Below are 15,773 nucleotides of genomic sequence, written 5' to 3' on the forward strand. Positions count from 1 at the left end.
ATTCAGTAGGAAAAGGAGCACTTGTATACAGTGAATGTCAAGAAAATTCCTCTTTTGGATAGAACATAGTAACATGCCTAATAAAAGGGAAAGGAAAAAAAAAGGATAAAAATAGTGTAATGTTGGCCGGGTGTGGTGGCTCACACCTGTAATCCTAGCATTTTGGGAGGCCGAGGCAGGAGGATCGCTCAAGGTCAGAAGTTCAAGACCAGCTGAGCAAGAGTAAGACCTGATCTCTACTAAAAATAGAAAGAAATTAGCTGGACAACTAAAAATATATAGAAAAAATTAGCTAGGCATGGTGGCACATGCCTGTGCTAGCTACTCAGGAGGCTGAGGCATGAGGATCTCTTGAGCCCAGGAGTTTGAGGTTGCTGTGAGCTAGGCTGATGCCATGGCACTCTGGCCTGGACAACAGAGTGAGATTCTGTCTCAAAAAAAAAAAAAAAAAATAGTGTAATGTTAAAAAAAATACTACCACCAAATTCTATTGTGACATCTGCTATAGAGGCCTACTTCTTAAGTCCAAGTAAGCATTCAGCCTACGAGATTATGGTAGATTACTTTGGCACCACTCTATTCAGAAAGATATGGTACAGGACACATTGCTTATGGCAGGAGTCAGCAAACAACATTCATTAGGCCTCCCCAAACTCTATGTAACAGTCCAGGATGCCATGCTGTTTGACCCCTCTCCTCTTTTTGACCCCTAACCTCCAGGTGACAGCACAGGTGAGAAGGATCAAGATTCACCTTGGATGAGGGCAAAAGCCATCCTGGCTTAAAAAGTTTCATATCTACAGGAACCAATATTTCTTTTATCAACCCCATATGCATAGCTTACAGGATCTCAGTAAGGGATTTCTTTATTTTTTTATTTTTTTTAATATATTTTTTTGAGACAGAGTCTCACTTTGTTGCCCAGGCTAGAGTGAGTGCCGTGGCGTCAGCCTAGCTCACAGCAACCTCAAACTCCTGGGATCAAGCAATCCTCCTGCCTCAGCCTCCCAAGTAGTTGGGACTACAGGCGTATGCCACCATGCCCGGCTAATTTTTTCTTTATATATGAGAGTTTCTGCACTCAAACTCCATGATATAGTTTCCAATCAGGTATTTGTAATTCTTTCCGTCCAAATGCAATCTACCAGAGAAGTTTCATTTTTACCATAAGCAATGTTGCTTAGCAACATAGTTACCATATATCACCTTATCTGGTTACCAAGGAAACAGAGTTAGAAAGTTATCAAAAGGTCAAATTCTCATGCAAAAAGGGAAGGGGTTGTGTTAACCCATTACCCACATCTGATCTTATCCAGAAAAATTGTGAAATTAAGTTGAATTTATGATTTTGAATGTGAATATTATATAATCCCTTGTTGTGATTTCTTTATTTCTAGAGCTAATGTACACAGTGGAACTTGCTGGAGGGCTTGGTGCTATCCTCTTGCTGCTTGTTTGTTTGGTGACCATCTACAAGTGTTACAAGATAGAAATCATGCTCTTCTACAGGAATCATTTTGGAGCTGAAGAGCTGGATGGAGGTAAGATGAGTTATTTCTTTTATTGTTCTTTCTGAATATTCTTATTTGTTTTCTGCCTTTGTTTTATTAAGGGGAAAGAAAAGTTACCTGCATAATCGCTGGCAGCAGCTCTTATAATATTTCAATATTCAGTTTATAAATTCATCTTTTGTATAGAAATGTATGTATGATGCTTTGGAGCCAATACTGTAGGCATTTTCCTCTGAAAATTGTAAAGTAACACCTACCCTTTTCAGAATTGCATTCCAATAGCGCTTACAAATTACAAACACTGATTACAATGCTATCAGAGTGTTCATTTTCTCTCACCTTGTAATCAGTACTGAAAGGCCAGCTTTACTTTTCTATATGTAAGGAGTGTCTCTTTTAATTGTGTTCCCTAGCCCAGTAGTTTGAAGTGAATCTCAATTTGTTCCTGTTTAGACTGATCAGTTATAATAAACTGTACTGAGTATTTTAGAATTCATCTAGCAGTCTTTTCAATCTTATTTATTTAGCTATTTTTAGATAGCCTAATTTTTATTCCAAGTGTGGACCAACAGATAGGAAAGTGCACAAGCACATTGTTTTTCTAATACTGCATCTAATACTTTTACTCAAATTGGACAAGTAAATTTTTTGTGGAAATTATGCTTATTATTTGCTTCTGGTCAGCCATGACTATGTGTACAATCTAAGAGGAATTGGAGTCCTTAAAATTGAGTTCCCTAAGCCACCCATTAAAGGACTTAAGATTTTTTTTTTTCCTTTTTGATCATTTGGAAAAGTATAAGATAAACTTGCAATATATAGGAAGTGTATACAAGCTGATAATAGTACAGATGATAAAGGTTTTCTTGGTCATATTTATAAATTTTTTTCTCATTGACTGTCAGTTTTGTACCAAGTGGTACAAAGGAACATGAAGCAATTGCCCATGTTGCCATGTTTCCAGATCCACTGGAATAAATCCACAGGCAGAACTGAAGGTTGTCAGACTTGTGAAGGGAAGCATTTATTCAGCATGACCGACACTCCTCTCCATTTACCCTTCTCTCCTCCCCATTAGCGTGAAGTCTGAGCCAGCAAAACTGTTTTTTTTTAGCTTTTAAGTGTTGATTTGCCTATTCTTTGTTTCTAACTTTCTTGCCTATTGATAAAAATTATTATTTTTCTTTGCTACTGCTTTAAAGAAATATGAGAAAATTGTAATTGTCAGAGCTATTGTTGGATGCATATTAAGCAAGCAAAGTGCTAGGTGTTCTTAAAGTCATTCTTGCTAAGCATCACAAAAACTCTGAGGTCAATATTATAATCTCCATTTTACTGATAAGGCAGCTGAGGCTCCCAGAGGTTAAATAACTTATTCAAGAAGATAACATAATATTACTATAAGTGGCCAAGATGGGATTTGAAAATAAGTCTACTTCAAAAGACTATTTTATTGGACACTGAGTCTCTAGTATTTTTTATCTTTTAAAAATGTAGTATATTCAATATAATCTAAAGATCTGCTGTTTGTACAATTAGCACAGTAGATGATATTTGAAAAGGCATATTACCTACACAAATCTCACTTCATCTATTAACCCTGTTTTGAATATGTTTATTTTGTGTTCTGAATATGAATGATTTTACCCAAACCACCAATTCCCAGTACGATTTTTATGTGTCATTTTCTGAATGTAGAAAATTGTGGAATATAATGAAAATATGTATGAATCATATGCAGTTTAACTTTCATTGAATTGAAGTTTCTTTGGGGGAGTCCTGCTAATTGTAAATACTTCAGCAAGTTACTTGGGTAACTTTACAGGATTTCACTGCTGTTCTGAAGCTGCAGGGTCCTTAGTTTTTTTAAAAAAAATATTTTAAGTAAGAAAATAAAGTAAACAAACACTAACAAATAGTATTCTAACAGATGAGAAGGTTCTCTCAAAAAGCTAATTTAGTTAATAAATGCTTTAGGAATTGTTAGAACTCTGGCTCTTAGGGCCATTTTGAACACAATAGGGGATCTAACTATTAGGGCTTTCCTCAAGATGCCATCGTGAATGCATTAGGCCCAAAGAAAATGAAGATAACGAAATTAATTATCATCTAGGTAATACTAATGTATAAGTCATTCCCCTAAAATTAGAAATAAAAGCAAAGCCAAGGCAGTGATTGTTCACATGATTTTATGGAAAGAAATTCTTTTTTTAATTATTTATTTATTTATTTTTGAGACAGAGTCTTACTCTGTTGCCCGGGCTAGAGTGCCGTGGCATCAGCCTAGCTCATGGCAACCTCAAACTCCTGGGCTCAGGCAATCTTCCTGTCTCAGCCTCCCAAGTAGCTGGGACTACAGGCATGCACCACCATGCCCGGCTAATTTTTTCTATATATTTTTAGTTGGCCAATTAATTTCTTTCTATTTTGAGTAGAGATGAGGTCTCCCTCTTGCTCAGGCTGGTTTTGAACTCCTGACCTTGAGTGATCCGCCCACCTCAGCCTCCAAGAGTGCTAGGATTACATGCATGAGGCACCACACCCGGCCAGGAATTCTTACTGGAAGTGTAATCATTTGTAGCTTCCCTATATTAAAGCAGATCTGTTCCTGCTGGAAAGGTGGTCAGGGGCCTGCCCTTAACTCCTGTTTCCTGCTGCATCTCTCCTGATGTATGAACTCTCAGAAACACTGTTTCATCAGAACCTTACTACAGTAAGAATATTAATAATAATGTAGCAAGTTGAAATCCCAAGTCTTAACAAAAGTTAGATGTACATAAATGCAACTTTCTTTAATTCTCTAATGCTGGCCGGTCACGGTGGCTCACGCCTGTAATCCTAGCACTCTGCAAGGCCAACGCCGGCGGATTACTCGAGGTCAGGAGTTCGAAACCAGCCTGAGCAACAGTGAAACCTCGTTTCTACTATAAATAGAAAGAAATCAATTGGCCAACTAATATATATATATATATAAAATTAGCCAGGCATGGTGGTGCATGCCTGTAGTCCCAGCTACTTGGGAGGCTGAGGCAGAAGGATTGCTTGAGCCCAGGAGTTTGAGGTTGCTGTGAGTGAGGCAGAAGGATTGCTTGAGCCCAGGAGTTTGAGGTTGCTGTGAGCTAGGCTGACGCCATGGCACTCACTCTAGCCTGGGCAACAAAGCAAGACTCGGTCTCAAAAAAAAAAAAATTTTTTTTCTAATGCTCTAAAACCATTCATCTTGGCTCTCTAGTTCCCATTCCCACTGATGGCAAAAAAACTAATAATCTTGTCACTCCAAGATACCACAGGCACTCCTGGTTTGGAATTCAGCTTCTTATAGGTTAACATTCCATTGAAAAGTGGGATATTCCATTTCTCTTTGTCCCTTTTCTCCCAAGAAACCTGTTTCTAGGGAACTCACATATAGGAATTCTGGGCACCTGGTACATATGCCATCTCTTCCTCACTTGAGATACCGCCACCTCATCTTTGGACACATTGAGCTCTATTTACTAAAGGCCAAGATCCTTGTCATGGCCACAAGCTTCAAACACTTGTCCAGGATTTTCTCCTTTGGGAATTTCAGACATTCTTACTTGTATTTATAACACCATAAACTCTGCTACACTCATACCCACCTCCCCAGTTAAAAAAAAAAATCATCTCCTTAACCCATTGCTCTTTAACATGAAGCTCTCATGTTGGGTGCAGAATTTTTCTCTAAAGCTTATAGTTTCTCAAGATCTTCCCTGAGAAAAAGGACACAAGTATTTGTTCTTCTCAGATTCTGCCTCAAACCATAGGAACTTCTCTTATCTCTTTCCCCTCCCTGGGGCAGAAACCCAGGCAGCCTCTAAACCTTAGTCACATCCCCTTAGATCCTTCTACACATGCTCTTATGATCAAATAATTACGTACTCTTCCAGTGGTGGAAAACTTCTCTGACATCATCAAATCCCCATGCTTCTTAGCTCTCCCACAAGTCTTTTCTTCTTCCAAAGAAGAGAAGGCTGTTAAGAGAAAGTCCAGGCTTTTCTGATTCTTGTGTTTGCTTTTAAAAAATGTAATTTATAAGTCAAAGTTGAGCAATGTCTTCTTTATTCTTGGCCATTATATTTACCTCCCCTGAAAGGGGAATTCATAAAATAATCTTAGAAGTAAGGAAAGGTAAAGAGTGTGAAGAAGAACAGGGGAAGGAAGTTTAGCTAATTTTTTTGAAGTAATGTCCTACTATGACAATATGATAAACAGATTCATTGACCTTTTATTGAATAGTTATTCAATAACAAGTGTTGTGTTGACTACTTTACTAATAAGCGAATCATATAACTACAAAGACAGAATTTGAACCCAGGTCTAAATGAATCTAAATCCCAAGAATTGCAGCCATTGTGTCATACTGGGAGATGGCGAATCTGCCATCAGGACACATTCAGCCAGTTCCTTTCAAGTGATTACAATAGGCATTATCTGACCATATCAGTTCTATATCATAAGGATTCTTATATAAAAGAATTCTGATATTTTCCCAAGATAGGACATGTTGATGCTTTGCTCTCTTAGTTTGTTCACATCATTCCTTGTCCCTTTCTACATAACCTTACATTTTATTGTTTCCTCTAGATTCAGGCCTTAGTACTTCTAGTGCTACAACACCCAACTTCTTGTATTGCATTCATTATTCTATCTTTAATTGTATTTACGAACAAATAACTCTCAAATCTAAATGTCTTGCTCCCAGTTCTCATGTTTCAGCATCATTTTTTTCTAGTAGCCTATTAGTTATTTCCACCAAGATAGGCCCCAAACATCCACACACACACACACACACACACACACACACACACACACACACACCACACACACACACACCCCCCGTACTCATTCTTTGTCATCCTCCATTTTATACCTCAGTTCCTTGTATCTGCTTCTACTGCATTGGCTGTACTTTCTCCTCACCTGCCATTTCCCATTAGCCATTAAAGTCAGTCAGTCACAACTCTTGAAAATCGACTTTTTCCTTACCCTTAATTGCAACTGCCTTGTCCAAGCCTCCTACACTACCTTCTTGCTTTTATTCTCTACCCCTCTATTTTATCCTTCACATTCTAACAGAATTATCTTTCTAAGTACAAATTTACTGTGATTCTTTTTTCAAAAAAAGTGCCTCCATTTTGCCTGCCAGAGCAAGTCTAGGCTTCTTAACTCAGACAGCAATTGCTATCAAAGGGTGGCCCAACTTACTTTTGCAGCATTGCCATTCCCATGGGATCTGAACATGTAGAGTTCCAGTTAGAAAGAGATACTGCTCTTTGCACAAACTTAGTTGTTGAGAACTGACTTAAAACAATGTAATCATGCATAATTCTCAGTTTCTTTTGGGTAAATGAGTAAATGAGGTAACCATAATGGTTAAAGGTAGAAGGTTAGCTACATCACAACCACCTTGATACCATAATAAAATGAAAGGAAGATTGAACAAATTCTGCCACATAGATATTTATTAACAAATAGGCACAGGCTGGGCGTGGTAGCTCACGCTTGTAATCCTAGCACTCTGGGAGGCCAAGGCTGGTGGATTGCTCGAGGTCAGGAGTTCGAAACCAGCCTGAGCAAGTGCGAGACCTCGTCTCTACTATAAATAGAAAGAAATTAATTGGCCAACTAATATATATAGAAAAAATTAGCCGGGCATGGTGGCTCATGCCTGTAGTCCCAGCTACTCGGGAGGCTGAGGCAGTAGGATTGCCTGAGCCCAGGAGTTTGAGGTTACTGTGAGTGAGGCTGATGCCATGGCACTCACTCTAGCCTGGGCAACAAAGCGAGACTCTGTTTCAAAAAAAAAAAAAAAATAGGCACAGAACCCATCTTATAAACTTGAAGAAATTCCAGCTCTGATGTTTGTGTGTGTGTGTGTGTGTGTGTGTGTGTTTGTGAATGTGTATAAGTGTGCTCTCAGAAAACTTGCAAGAAATTTTCCCCTAAGGCAAATGTGACAATATTCCAGTGGTAGGATTGGGCTAACCATCTCATGACATCCAAGAACTTTCTTCATCAGGACACAAGATCATTTTAGAATTAAGCCTAGAAGAGTTTCTCCAGGAGGACAGGCCACTTGTCCTGCTAGATTCTTGTAAGGGAAAGGGTATGTTTTCAAATTATGTTAGGTAAACCCTATGTCTCGAATAGCACGTATTTTATTTACCATGAAGAGACCATTTCCAAGATCCATTATACTTATTAAAAAGCTACTGATTTTAGCAATGAAATCTGATTTCTAATATCCATTGTGCTAATTAATGAAGCATCTACTTATGATCAGAGATGAAGATAGTTTAAGTGCTTATAGTGGCTGCCTCTGGAGTATTGCCTTATTTTAATTAAATAATAGCTGACCATCCTGATAAAGGCAGCCTACTGTCTCTAGAGCATAACACTAACACAGTACCCCACTGTCTGTGCTGGAATAATTAAAAAGAAAATACAGACATCATAACAGTATCAGACTCCTTTGCTCCTCCATGCCTCTGCCTGATGTGTCCCTTCAAGTTTTGTCTAAAAGCCTGTAACCCTGATTTTTTTTTTTTTTTTTGAGACACAGTCTCGATTTGTTGCCCAGGCTAGAGTGAGTGCCGTGGCGTCAGCCTAGCTCACAGCAACCTCAATCTCCTGGGCTCGAGCAATCCTCCTGCCTCAGCCTCCCAAGTAGCTGGGACTACAGGCATGTGCCACCATGCCCAGCTGATTTTTTGTATATATTTTTAGTTAGCCAATTAATTTCTTTCTATTTATAGTAGAGGCAGGGTCTCGCTCTTGCTCAGGCTGGTTTTGAACTCCTGAACTCGAGCAATCCGCCCGCCTCGGCCTCCCAGAGAGCTAGGACTACAGGCGTGAGCCACCACGCCCGGCCAACCCTGATTTTTGTTTGTTTGTTCTCAGGGTGAAAAGTATTTTTTGTTGTTATTTTTGGCTTTTTTTTTCCTTCTCTGACTGTGAAGTATGTGGGGCATGCTTACTCATAATGACAGCAGGACAAGCTTATAAAAGCACTATAGTCACTAATATGATTCTTATTTTAAAGATGAAGAAAGAAATCTAGTCTTATGTTGGGAGTTATTATAGGCATTGGACAAAATGAGTTAGAGCGATCTTTTATAATCTCCATCCAACCCTCGGAAAATGTGAACACCTGTTCCATTTCAGGCATATGAAACAAATTTGTATCTATGCAGTCTTAGGCCACAGAATTTATTTTTCTTTCTCTTTCAATTAGAAGGTCTTTCACTATTCATAGATTCAAGTAAGTTTGTCCTCCTGTCCATCAGTGAAACGGAGTACCTCTGTAATCATTTAGAAACCCTATAGGGTTTTTTTTATTTGTTTGTTTTGGGGGGTGGTGATTAGATAATTTGCATACACAGGGGCAAACAAGAATGGGTTTTTGAATCCCAGAAGGAGAGATGTAGAGTTGTTTTTGGTATATAACTTGCCCTCAATTATAAACTGTTAAATAGTAGGAACCAAGCCTTCTTAGCCCCAAACCTGTTCTCCCTTTACTACTCCGCTACCTCTTACTCTCTTAAGACTTATGAATCTATGTTGCCTGTTGCCCTGTTAAGGATGCAAGAGAAGGAAATCAATATCTATTGAATGACTCCTTTGGGCCAGGCATTTTGCTATATGGTGGGGGCTCATTTAATCCCACAAATCTTTAGGAAGGTGCTGTTTTGTACATCAGGAAATACAGTTTCAAATGAGTTATATAAAAAGTTATGGCAGTCAATATTTAAGTTCAGTTGCTGGATTTTTTTTCACTATTTCACATCATAAATATTTAATTAGTTTCACATTTAAGTGTTTGAGAACTTATGGATTCAAATAGTCTAGAAAATTACCAGATGGCAAAATGTGTAAACTAGAACAATATTATAAAAATTTCAAAGTATACAACTTAAGCAATTTTGCAAACACAATTGCCAGAGGTTGCCATGGTGGAATTGAAATTAAAAGTGAAATTTATTAAAACAATAATATTCAATAATCATAAAATCAAAATATTTAGATTATATATATATTTAATACTTGTTCATTCAAAGATATATGATCTATCTCAGCAGAGTTTTTGTTTGAAAAATTATATCTTTGAAATGTGAGAAAGCAGATGATGGCAAATCTGAGACATGAAAAAGAAATGTGGCTTACTTTTTGAACACTCTTATTTATTCAAATTATATCAATGCTAATTTTTAATTTTCACTGTTCTCTGTGGTAATATGCCCCACCTAAACATACAAAAATCACCTTTTAAGATGAAAAATAAAAGATATGAAATATATAGTTCATCTTTGAGTCCTCCAATCTCATTTTGGGAACCCATTTGCTGAATGATGGCCTCTGTCACTAGTCGATTTCACTTATGTGACTTATAAATATTTGAGAACAAACAAACCAAAAAAAAAAAGAGAGAGAGAGAGAAATGGCCAGCTGCCAATAACAGCTGACAACTATTCAATAGGTGTTTAAAGGTTAAAAACTCCCAAAAACCCAGATGCCAATCTCCAACCATTTCTATTGTCAGTAAATCTCTTTCCTAGCTGAGATGCAGTTCAGCCACCACCTGCACCTTGAAAAGGAAGTCTTCTAAAAAATCCATGGATTCCTTGGCTTCTCAGTTTTCTTAAAGAGGAGTGAGGCTATTATCCTTTCATATGTTAAAGAGAACAATGCATTTATTTATCACCTTTTCAAATTCTTTCTTCATTCCTGAACATGATTTCCTTCCCGCATCAATATTTCTTAATAATATTTTAAACTTATGTTTTTAGTTCTTAAATCTACAGGTCTAAACTTTCTTTTTTCCCCTCAAAAATATTTTTATAAAACATCAAAGCCAGCAGTTAATTTAGTCAATGTAAGGAGAAAAATCTGCTAAACCTCTTGTTGACTCCAAGTACCCAAATAACTAGTTGATTTGTTTAGATCTTGGGTTTTTTATTTTTACTTTTTGGTAGCGTATCTCAGCCAGCATCTCTTGAAAGTCATAAAAAGAGTAACTTAATGACTATATTTGAGATTATGAAGAATTATTACAAAGAGTGTGTGCACCAGCTGTTTTCCGTTTCTGCAGTGAACAGAATTACAGTTGATAGTTTAAATTACAGAAAGCAAAATTTAAAGAATAAAGCTCAGAATAAGAAACAGACTCTTGTACCACCCTATGACTACTTTTAAGATGTTTATAAACTGAAGTTGAATTTAAATGATCATAGCCCTGTTCTTTTAAAATATTAGTTAAGGTTTTTGGTTATAAAAATGTCAAATTTTTCAAAGTTTCACCAGTCACATGAAGCTCATTCACATTAAGATTTGTCAATATATGCTATTGGAGATATAAGAAACAATTTAAGAGATACTATACAAAATGCATATTCAGTTGCTAATTGGGAAAAGGGAAGAGACCTTAGAATACATATGATTTTGAATCAGAAAACATTGCTGAATTTAGTATGGCATCTGGCACTGTGTTTGCAATCCAACAACTTTCAAATCAGAGGTTTGCTTCTGGTGGTAAATAAATGCCTAACCCATTACTGCATTGATATAGATTCTGGGGAAAGAGAGAAAGTAGATATCAATCAAGTGTCCTATTGATTTGAAGGAAGTACTGCAGATGCTTGCTAGGGGCTTTCTATTAGGATAATCTGCTTGCGAACAACTCCTTTTTGATTGGGAGATATCAGCTTAAATGCTATAAATTCATCTGGATGACACGAAGAGAGAAAAACTGAATGAGGCCATAGCATCAATTCCTAAAGTTCATTTAATGTTAATATGGTTACTTCATATATTACTCTAGGCAAGAATCTATCCCCTTTTTGATAAAAATGTGAATATTCAGATATTTTATTGGGACTATATACCCTATAAGTATCAAGGCCATGTATCATGGACCTGGGGTTGAGGGGAGGGGAGCAAAGTTCAGTCTTTATGGTGCTCTAGTCAATTACCTGGCAGCTGACTGCAGTTGCTTGATGTTGCTGAAACCTCTGCATGGTTATACCCTGTACTTGGATAATACGTCATAAATTGTTTTTGATAGCTCTAATAGCATATATTGGCAAATCTTTAATATGTAGTCACTGGACCAGCAGCAACATCTCCTCGGAGCTTGCTATAAATGCAAGTTCTCAGCATCTACTCTAGATCTATTGAAAGAGAAACTCTGGAGGTGGGGCTTAGCAATCAGTATTTTAACAAGCCCTCCAAATGGTTGTCATTTATGCTCAAGTCTGAAAACCACTTTCCTAGAGGTATTTACACAAACTTTAAGGTCTTCGCCTTAAATCATAACGAGAAACTACACTTCAAGACTATTCCAGGCGCAGTGGCTCATGCCTGTCTGTAATCCTAGCACTCTGAGAGGCCGAGGCGGGCGGATTGCTTGAGGTCAGGAGTTCGAAACCAGCCTGAGCAAGAGCGAGACCCTGTCTCTACTATAAATAGAAAGAAATTAATTGGCCAACTAATATATATAGAAAAAATTAGCCGGGCATGGTGGCGCATGCTTGTAGTCCCAGCTACTCAGGAGGCTGAGGCAGGAGGATCGCTTGAACCCAGGAGTTTGAGGTTGCTGTGAGCTAGGCTGATGCCACAGCACTCACTCTAGCCTGGGCAACAAAGTGAGACTCTGTCTCAAAAAAAAAAAAGACTATTCCAAAGGAGCTTTGCTAAACTCTGACCCCACAGCTCCTAGTAATTCCTTGCTCCTAGTAATTCCTTGCCGAATCTTAGTAGCATGTAGTCTACATCTACAAAGCCATCACTCCTGAGAAATGATCTGAGTCTTAAGAAAATTCCCAGAGCTAACTATAGGATGTGAGTCATGTGATGCCAAAATGAAAGGCTATTCATTCATTTAATCAACAGATATGTTTGAGCATCTGCTAAGCCCTAGTCACATATCTGAGGCAAGGATCTTGTAGTCTAAAAGAGAAATCAAGGTATGAGCACAATAATATAATACGTGAGGGAAAAAGATCAGTACCAACTCCGGGAAATCAGACTTAACTTCAAGGAAAACAAACTAAAGATTTAGCTGCTGGTTATTTCAATAATGAGAAGCCATAGATATTTTTTGAGCCACCATAAAGTGTGATATGTGGTAAGGTTTGGAAAGGTAAATTTGGTGACTATTCCCAAGAATGAGAAGGAAATGGAAAGGGAAGATCAGGTAAAATATAATTATAATAGGTGAGAAATGAGTAGGACTTGAACTAGTCTGGAAATAGAATCCAATAGATTTGTACCAATGAAAGACTATGAGATTATTTGTAAAGAAAAGGGATAAGTGGAACATGCATCTGAAGTTTAGGCACTAAAGAAATGAGATGGTTATATCATTAAAATTGAAATAAAAGATGAAGAACAGAGCTTGGGATGAGAAGCTTCTTATGTTATAAGCATGTTAAGTATGAGGAGCATACTGAACATCCAAATTAAGGGGTCCAGATTACAGGTAGGAGTCAGGGACTGTTCATAGTTCAGGAGAAAGAGAACAGGATCAGACATCTAAATTAAGGAGGAATCTACACAGAAGTGATTGTTGATATTATGGGAGGAAAGGAAATTTTTAAGGGAAAGCAGGCTGAAAGAAAAATTAAGTGGGTCACAGAAAACATGTTGCAGAATGGCAGTGTTTGTGAGTTGGAAGAGAGGTGTCCATGGAAGAGGTAGGCATAAGCAAAGGTGATATCCACCTGGAATTTACCAGTATGGGTGGTCCAGTTGTTTACGTCTCTTCTAATTCCTGATTGCTCTATTCTTATTGGTGTTCATGTTGATCGGGTTTTAAAATCTTTCTAAGTCTAGAAAAGACAAAGGACAATGCATGAGGATCTAGTTTTCACACAACTCAAATGTAGGGGAGCTTCAACACTTTATAGTACTTTGAAACAAACTGGAAAAGAACAGATTCCCAGAAAGAAAATAGTATATGCACAGAATAATGCTATAATCACAGTCTGGCTTAAAGAATCCTACCTTTGGCCTGTGACTCCTATTATACTCTTAGTAACATATCTATGTTCTAGAAATAGAATATTTACATGTCTGCATCTCCTACTAGAGTGGAACCTGCTGACTAATATTGTAAAGAAAGTTTAATATCTCATGGAGATACATGTGAATAGCTAATGGATGAGTATTTTAATTAAATATTAACTGATATTAAATACAAGCTTTATTATGTGCCATTTGCTATGATTTCTTACTCAAGTAAAGTGTTTACATAAACAAATGGTACCATTATAGGTTGGCTGTTGGCCTATGTGCATAGCCTTGCTATAACTAATATAATTATTATTTTTGGAGAAAATTGGATTTTGTTTATAATATGTACAGCTATATCCTAGTTGAAGAATAAAGAAAATACCACAATATGATGCATTTAGGATGATTAATACTTTCTAAAACTTTTTTCCCTAAAAGCTGCTTTTTTAAAAAAAAAAAATTCCATAGCTAAAAGTTTTTTTCCCAAAGATCCTATAGTAGAGTTGTTAGTTTCTTATATACCTATGTTAGCATTAGGTGCAATACACAATTTTCTCAGTTTTCCCTGAAAAGTTATAATCATAGAATAACTTCTAGATGGCTCAAAATCATCAGACTACTATAATTAACATACATATATAAATCTCAGAAGCTTTGGTGTCCCTGAAATCAAGATGAGTGTCCTAAAGCCATACAAAGCAGTAGTCACGAATATCCCTCTTTGATATTTTATAGCTCAAAAAAATTTTAAGTTCTATGCCTAACACAAAATTCATTTTATTCTAAACTTTATGAGTGTTTCAATTCAACTTGATCTAATAAGTAATACAGTGACAATCATCAGGGAAGCACAATAGAGAGCTAAGGATATTGCTATTGGTAGACTCAGCATATTGGCAGTATTTAGAATTGGAGTGAACTATGAATCTTTATATCTTATTCTAAAAAGGAAATTAACAAAAGAGAGACCATCCAGAGAATAAATGATTTCTTATTCTTAGAAACAACAAATGAGAAATTACAGATGCTATGTTAAAAATTAAGATTAAAGAGTATACATGATAGTAGTCCTCAAACATTTAAAGAGTTCTCATGTCAAAAGGGGGAAGAGTAAGGAGAGAGATTCGACTTTAGTACTGAGTTTCTTTTATTTATATTGTACTTTTTGATTCTTATGGACAAACTCAGGCCTAAAATCCAAGAACTGGCTCTCAGTAAAAAATTTATTATCCCAAGCTTGGTTTTATTTTCTCCTTAACAGAAAATCAGTGCAGCACACATAATCTAAAAATCATTCTTCCACAGTCAAGCTAGATGCAGTTTTCTTTCTTTTTCTCAACAGGGTAAAATGGCCAATGACAGGAATAGCTAAATGTAAGATTCAGAGTAAGAGCAACCTACTGTCCAAATATGTGGCTTTTATTAGCAGTCAAGATTCTCTATGATCTGTGCATCAAAAATAATGAAAGTCAGCATTTTATTACTCTTTTCATCGATTTTTTCTTAATGTTTTCACAACAACAACAACAATGACTAAACCAAAATATGACCCTTTATACCTCCAAACTACTTCCAGAATATTTGGCACTATCGAACTCTTAATGAAAATTAATGAAGGCTTCTTTTTTTTGGTCTCCCAGAAATGGGGCATTTGGAGATGTTTATGAAAAAACGTGAATGTTTTCATGTTCTGTTGTTTTCTTTGTAATGACGTCAATTTTACTTTGTTATTTTTTGACAGACAATAAAGATTACGATGCATACTTATCATACACCAAAGTGGATCCTGACCAGTGGAATCAGGAGACTGGGGAAGAAGAACGTTTTGCCCTTGAAATCTTACCTGATATGCTTGAAAAGCATTATGGATATAAGTTGTTTATACCAGATAGAGATTTAATCCCAACTGGAAGTAAGTTAATGTTTTCATTTGAGAATATGCATATTTGTATGAGTATCTGTATGGTCATCACTTTTTGCACAGAATTTTAATTTTGGGTTTTTTACTTTAAAAATTATATCTGTTGGTTTCCCAAGAAAGAAATGTTTTTGTGTGTTCATATGAAATTTAATTTTTGATAGCTCAGAGAACATCCTTCCTTCCATTGTTCTATAAAGCGTCTCATTTTATGAGCTTGACATTTAAAGAAACCCAATGAGAGATTTGTGTCTGGGAAAACTATTTCCAACATTAAAAGAAGCAAGGCCCAAACTCTATTCAAAGTGATCATT

General features: G+C 36.7%; 1 protein-coding gene across 1 annotated transcript in view; it reads left to right on the plus strand.

The window, feature by feature from the left end:
* Positions 1-15,773, plus strand: part of IL1RAPL1 (interleukin 1 receptor accessory protein like 1) — a 1,316,165-nt gene that overhangs the window by 1,284,571 nt on the left and 15,821 nt on the right. The window contains exons 9-10 of the mRNA XM_012756926.2: positions 1,398-1,541; positions 15,283-15,453. Of these exons, the coding sequence (XP_012612380.1) occupies positions 1,398-1,541; positions 15,283-15,453 (315 nt within the window). The remainder of the gene's footprint in view (positions 1-1,397; positions 1,542-15,282; positions 15,454-15,773) is intronic.

The sequence above is a fragment of the Microcebus murinus genome, chromosome X (genome assembly GCF_040939455.1).
Source record: "Microcebus murinus isolate Inina chromosome X, M.murinus_Inina_mat1.0, whole genome shotgun sequence".
NCBI classification, from domain to species: domain Eukaryota; kingdom Metazoa; phylum Chordata; class Mammalia; order Primates; family Cheirogaleidae; genus Microcebus; species Microcebus murinus.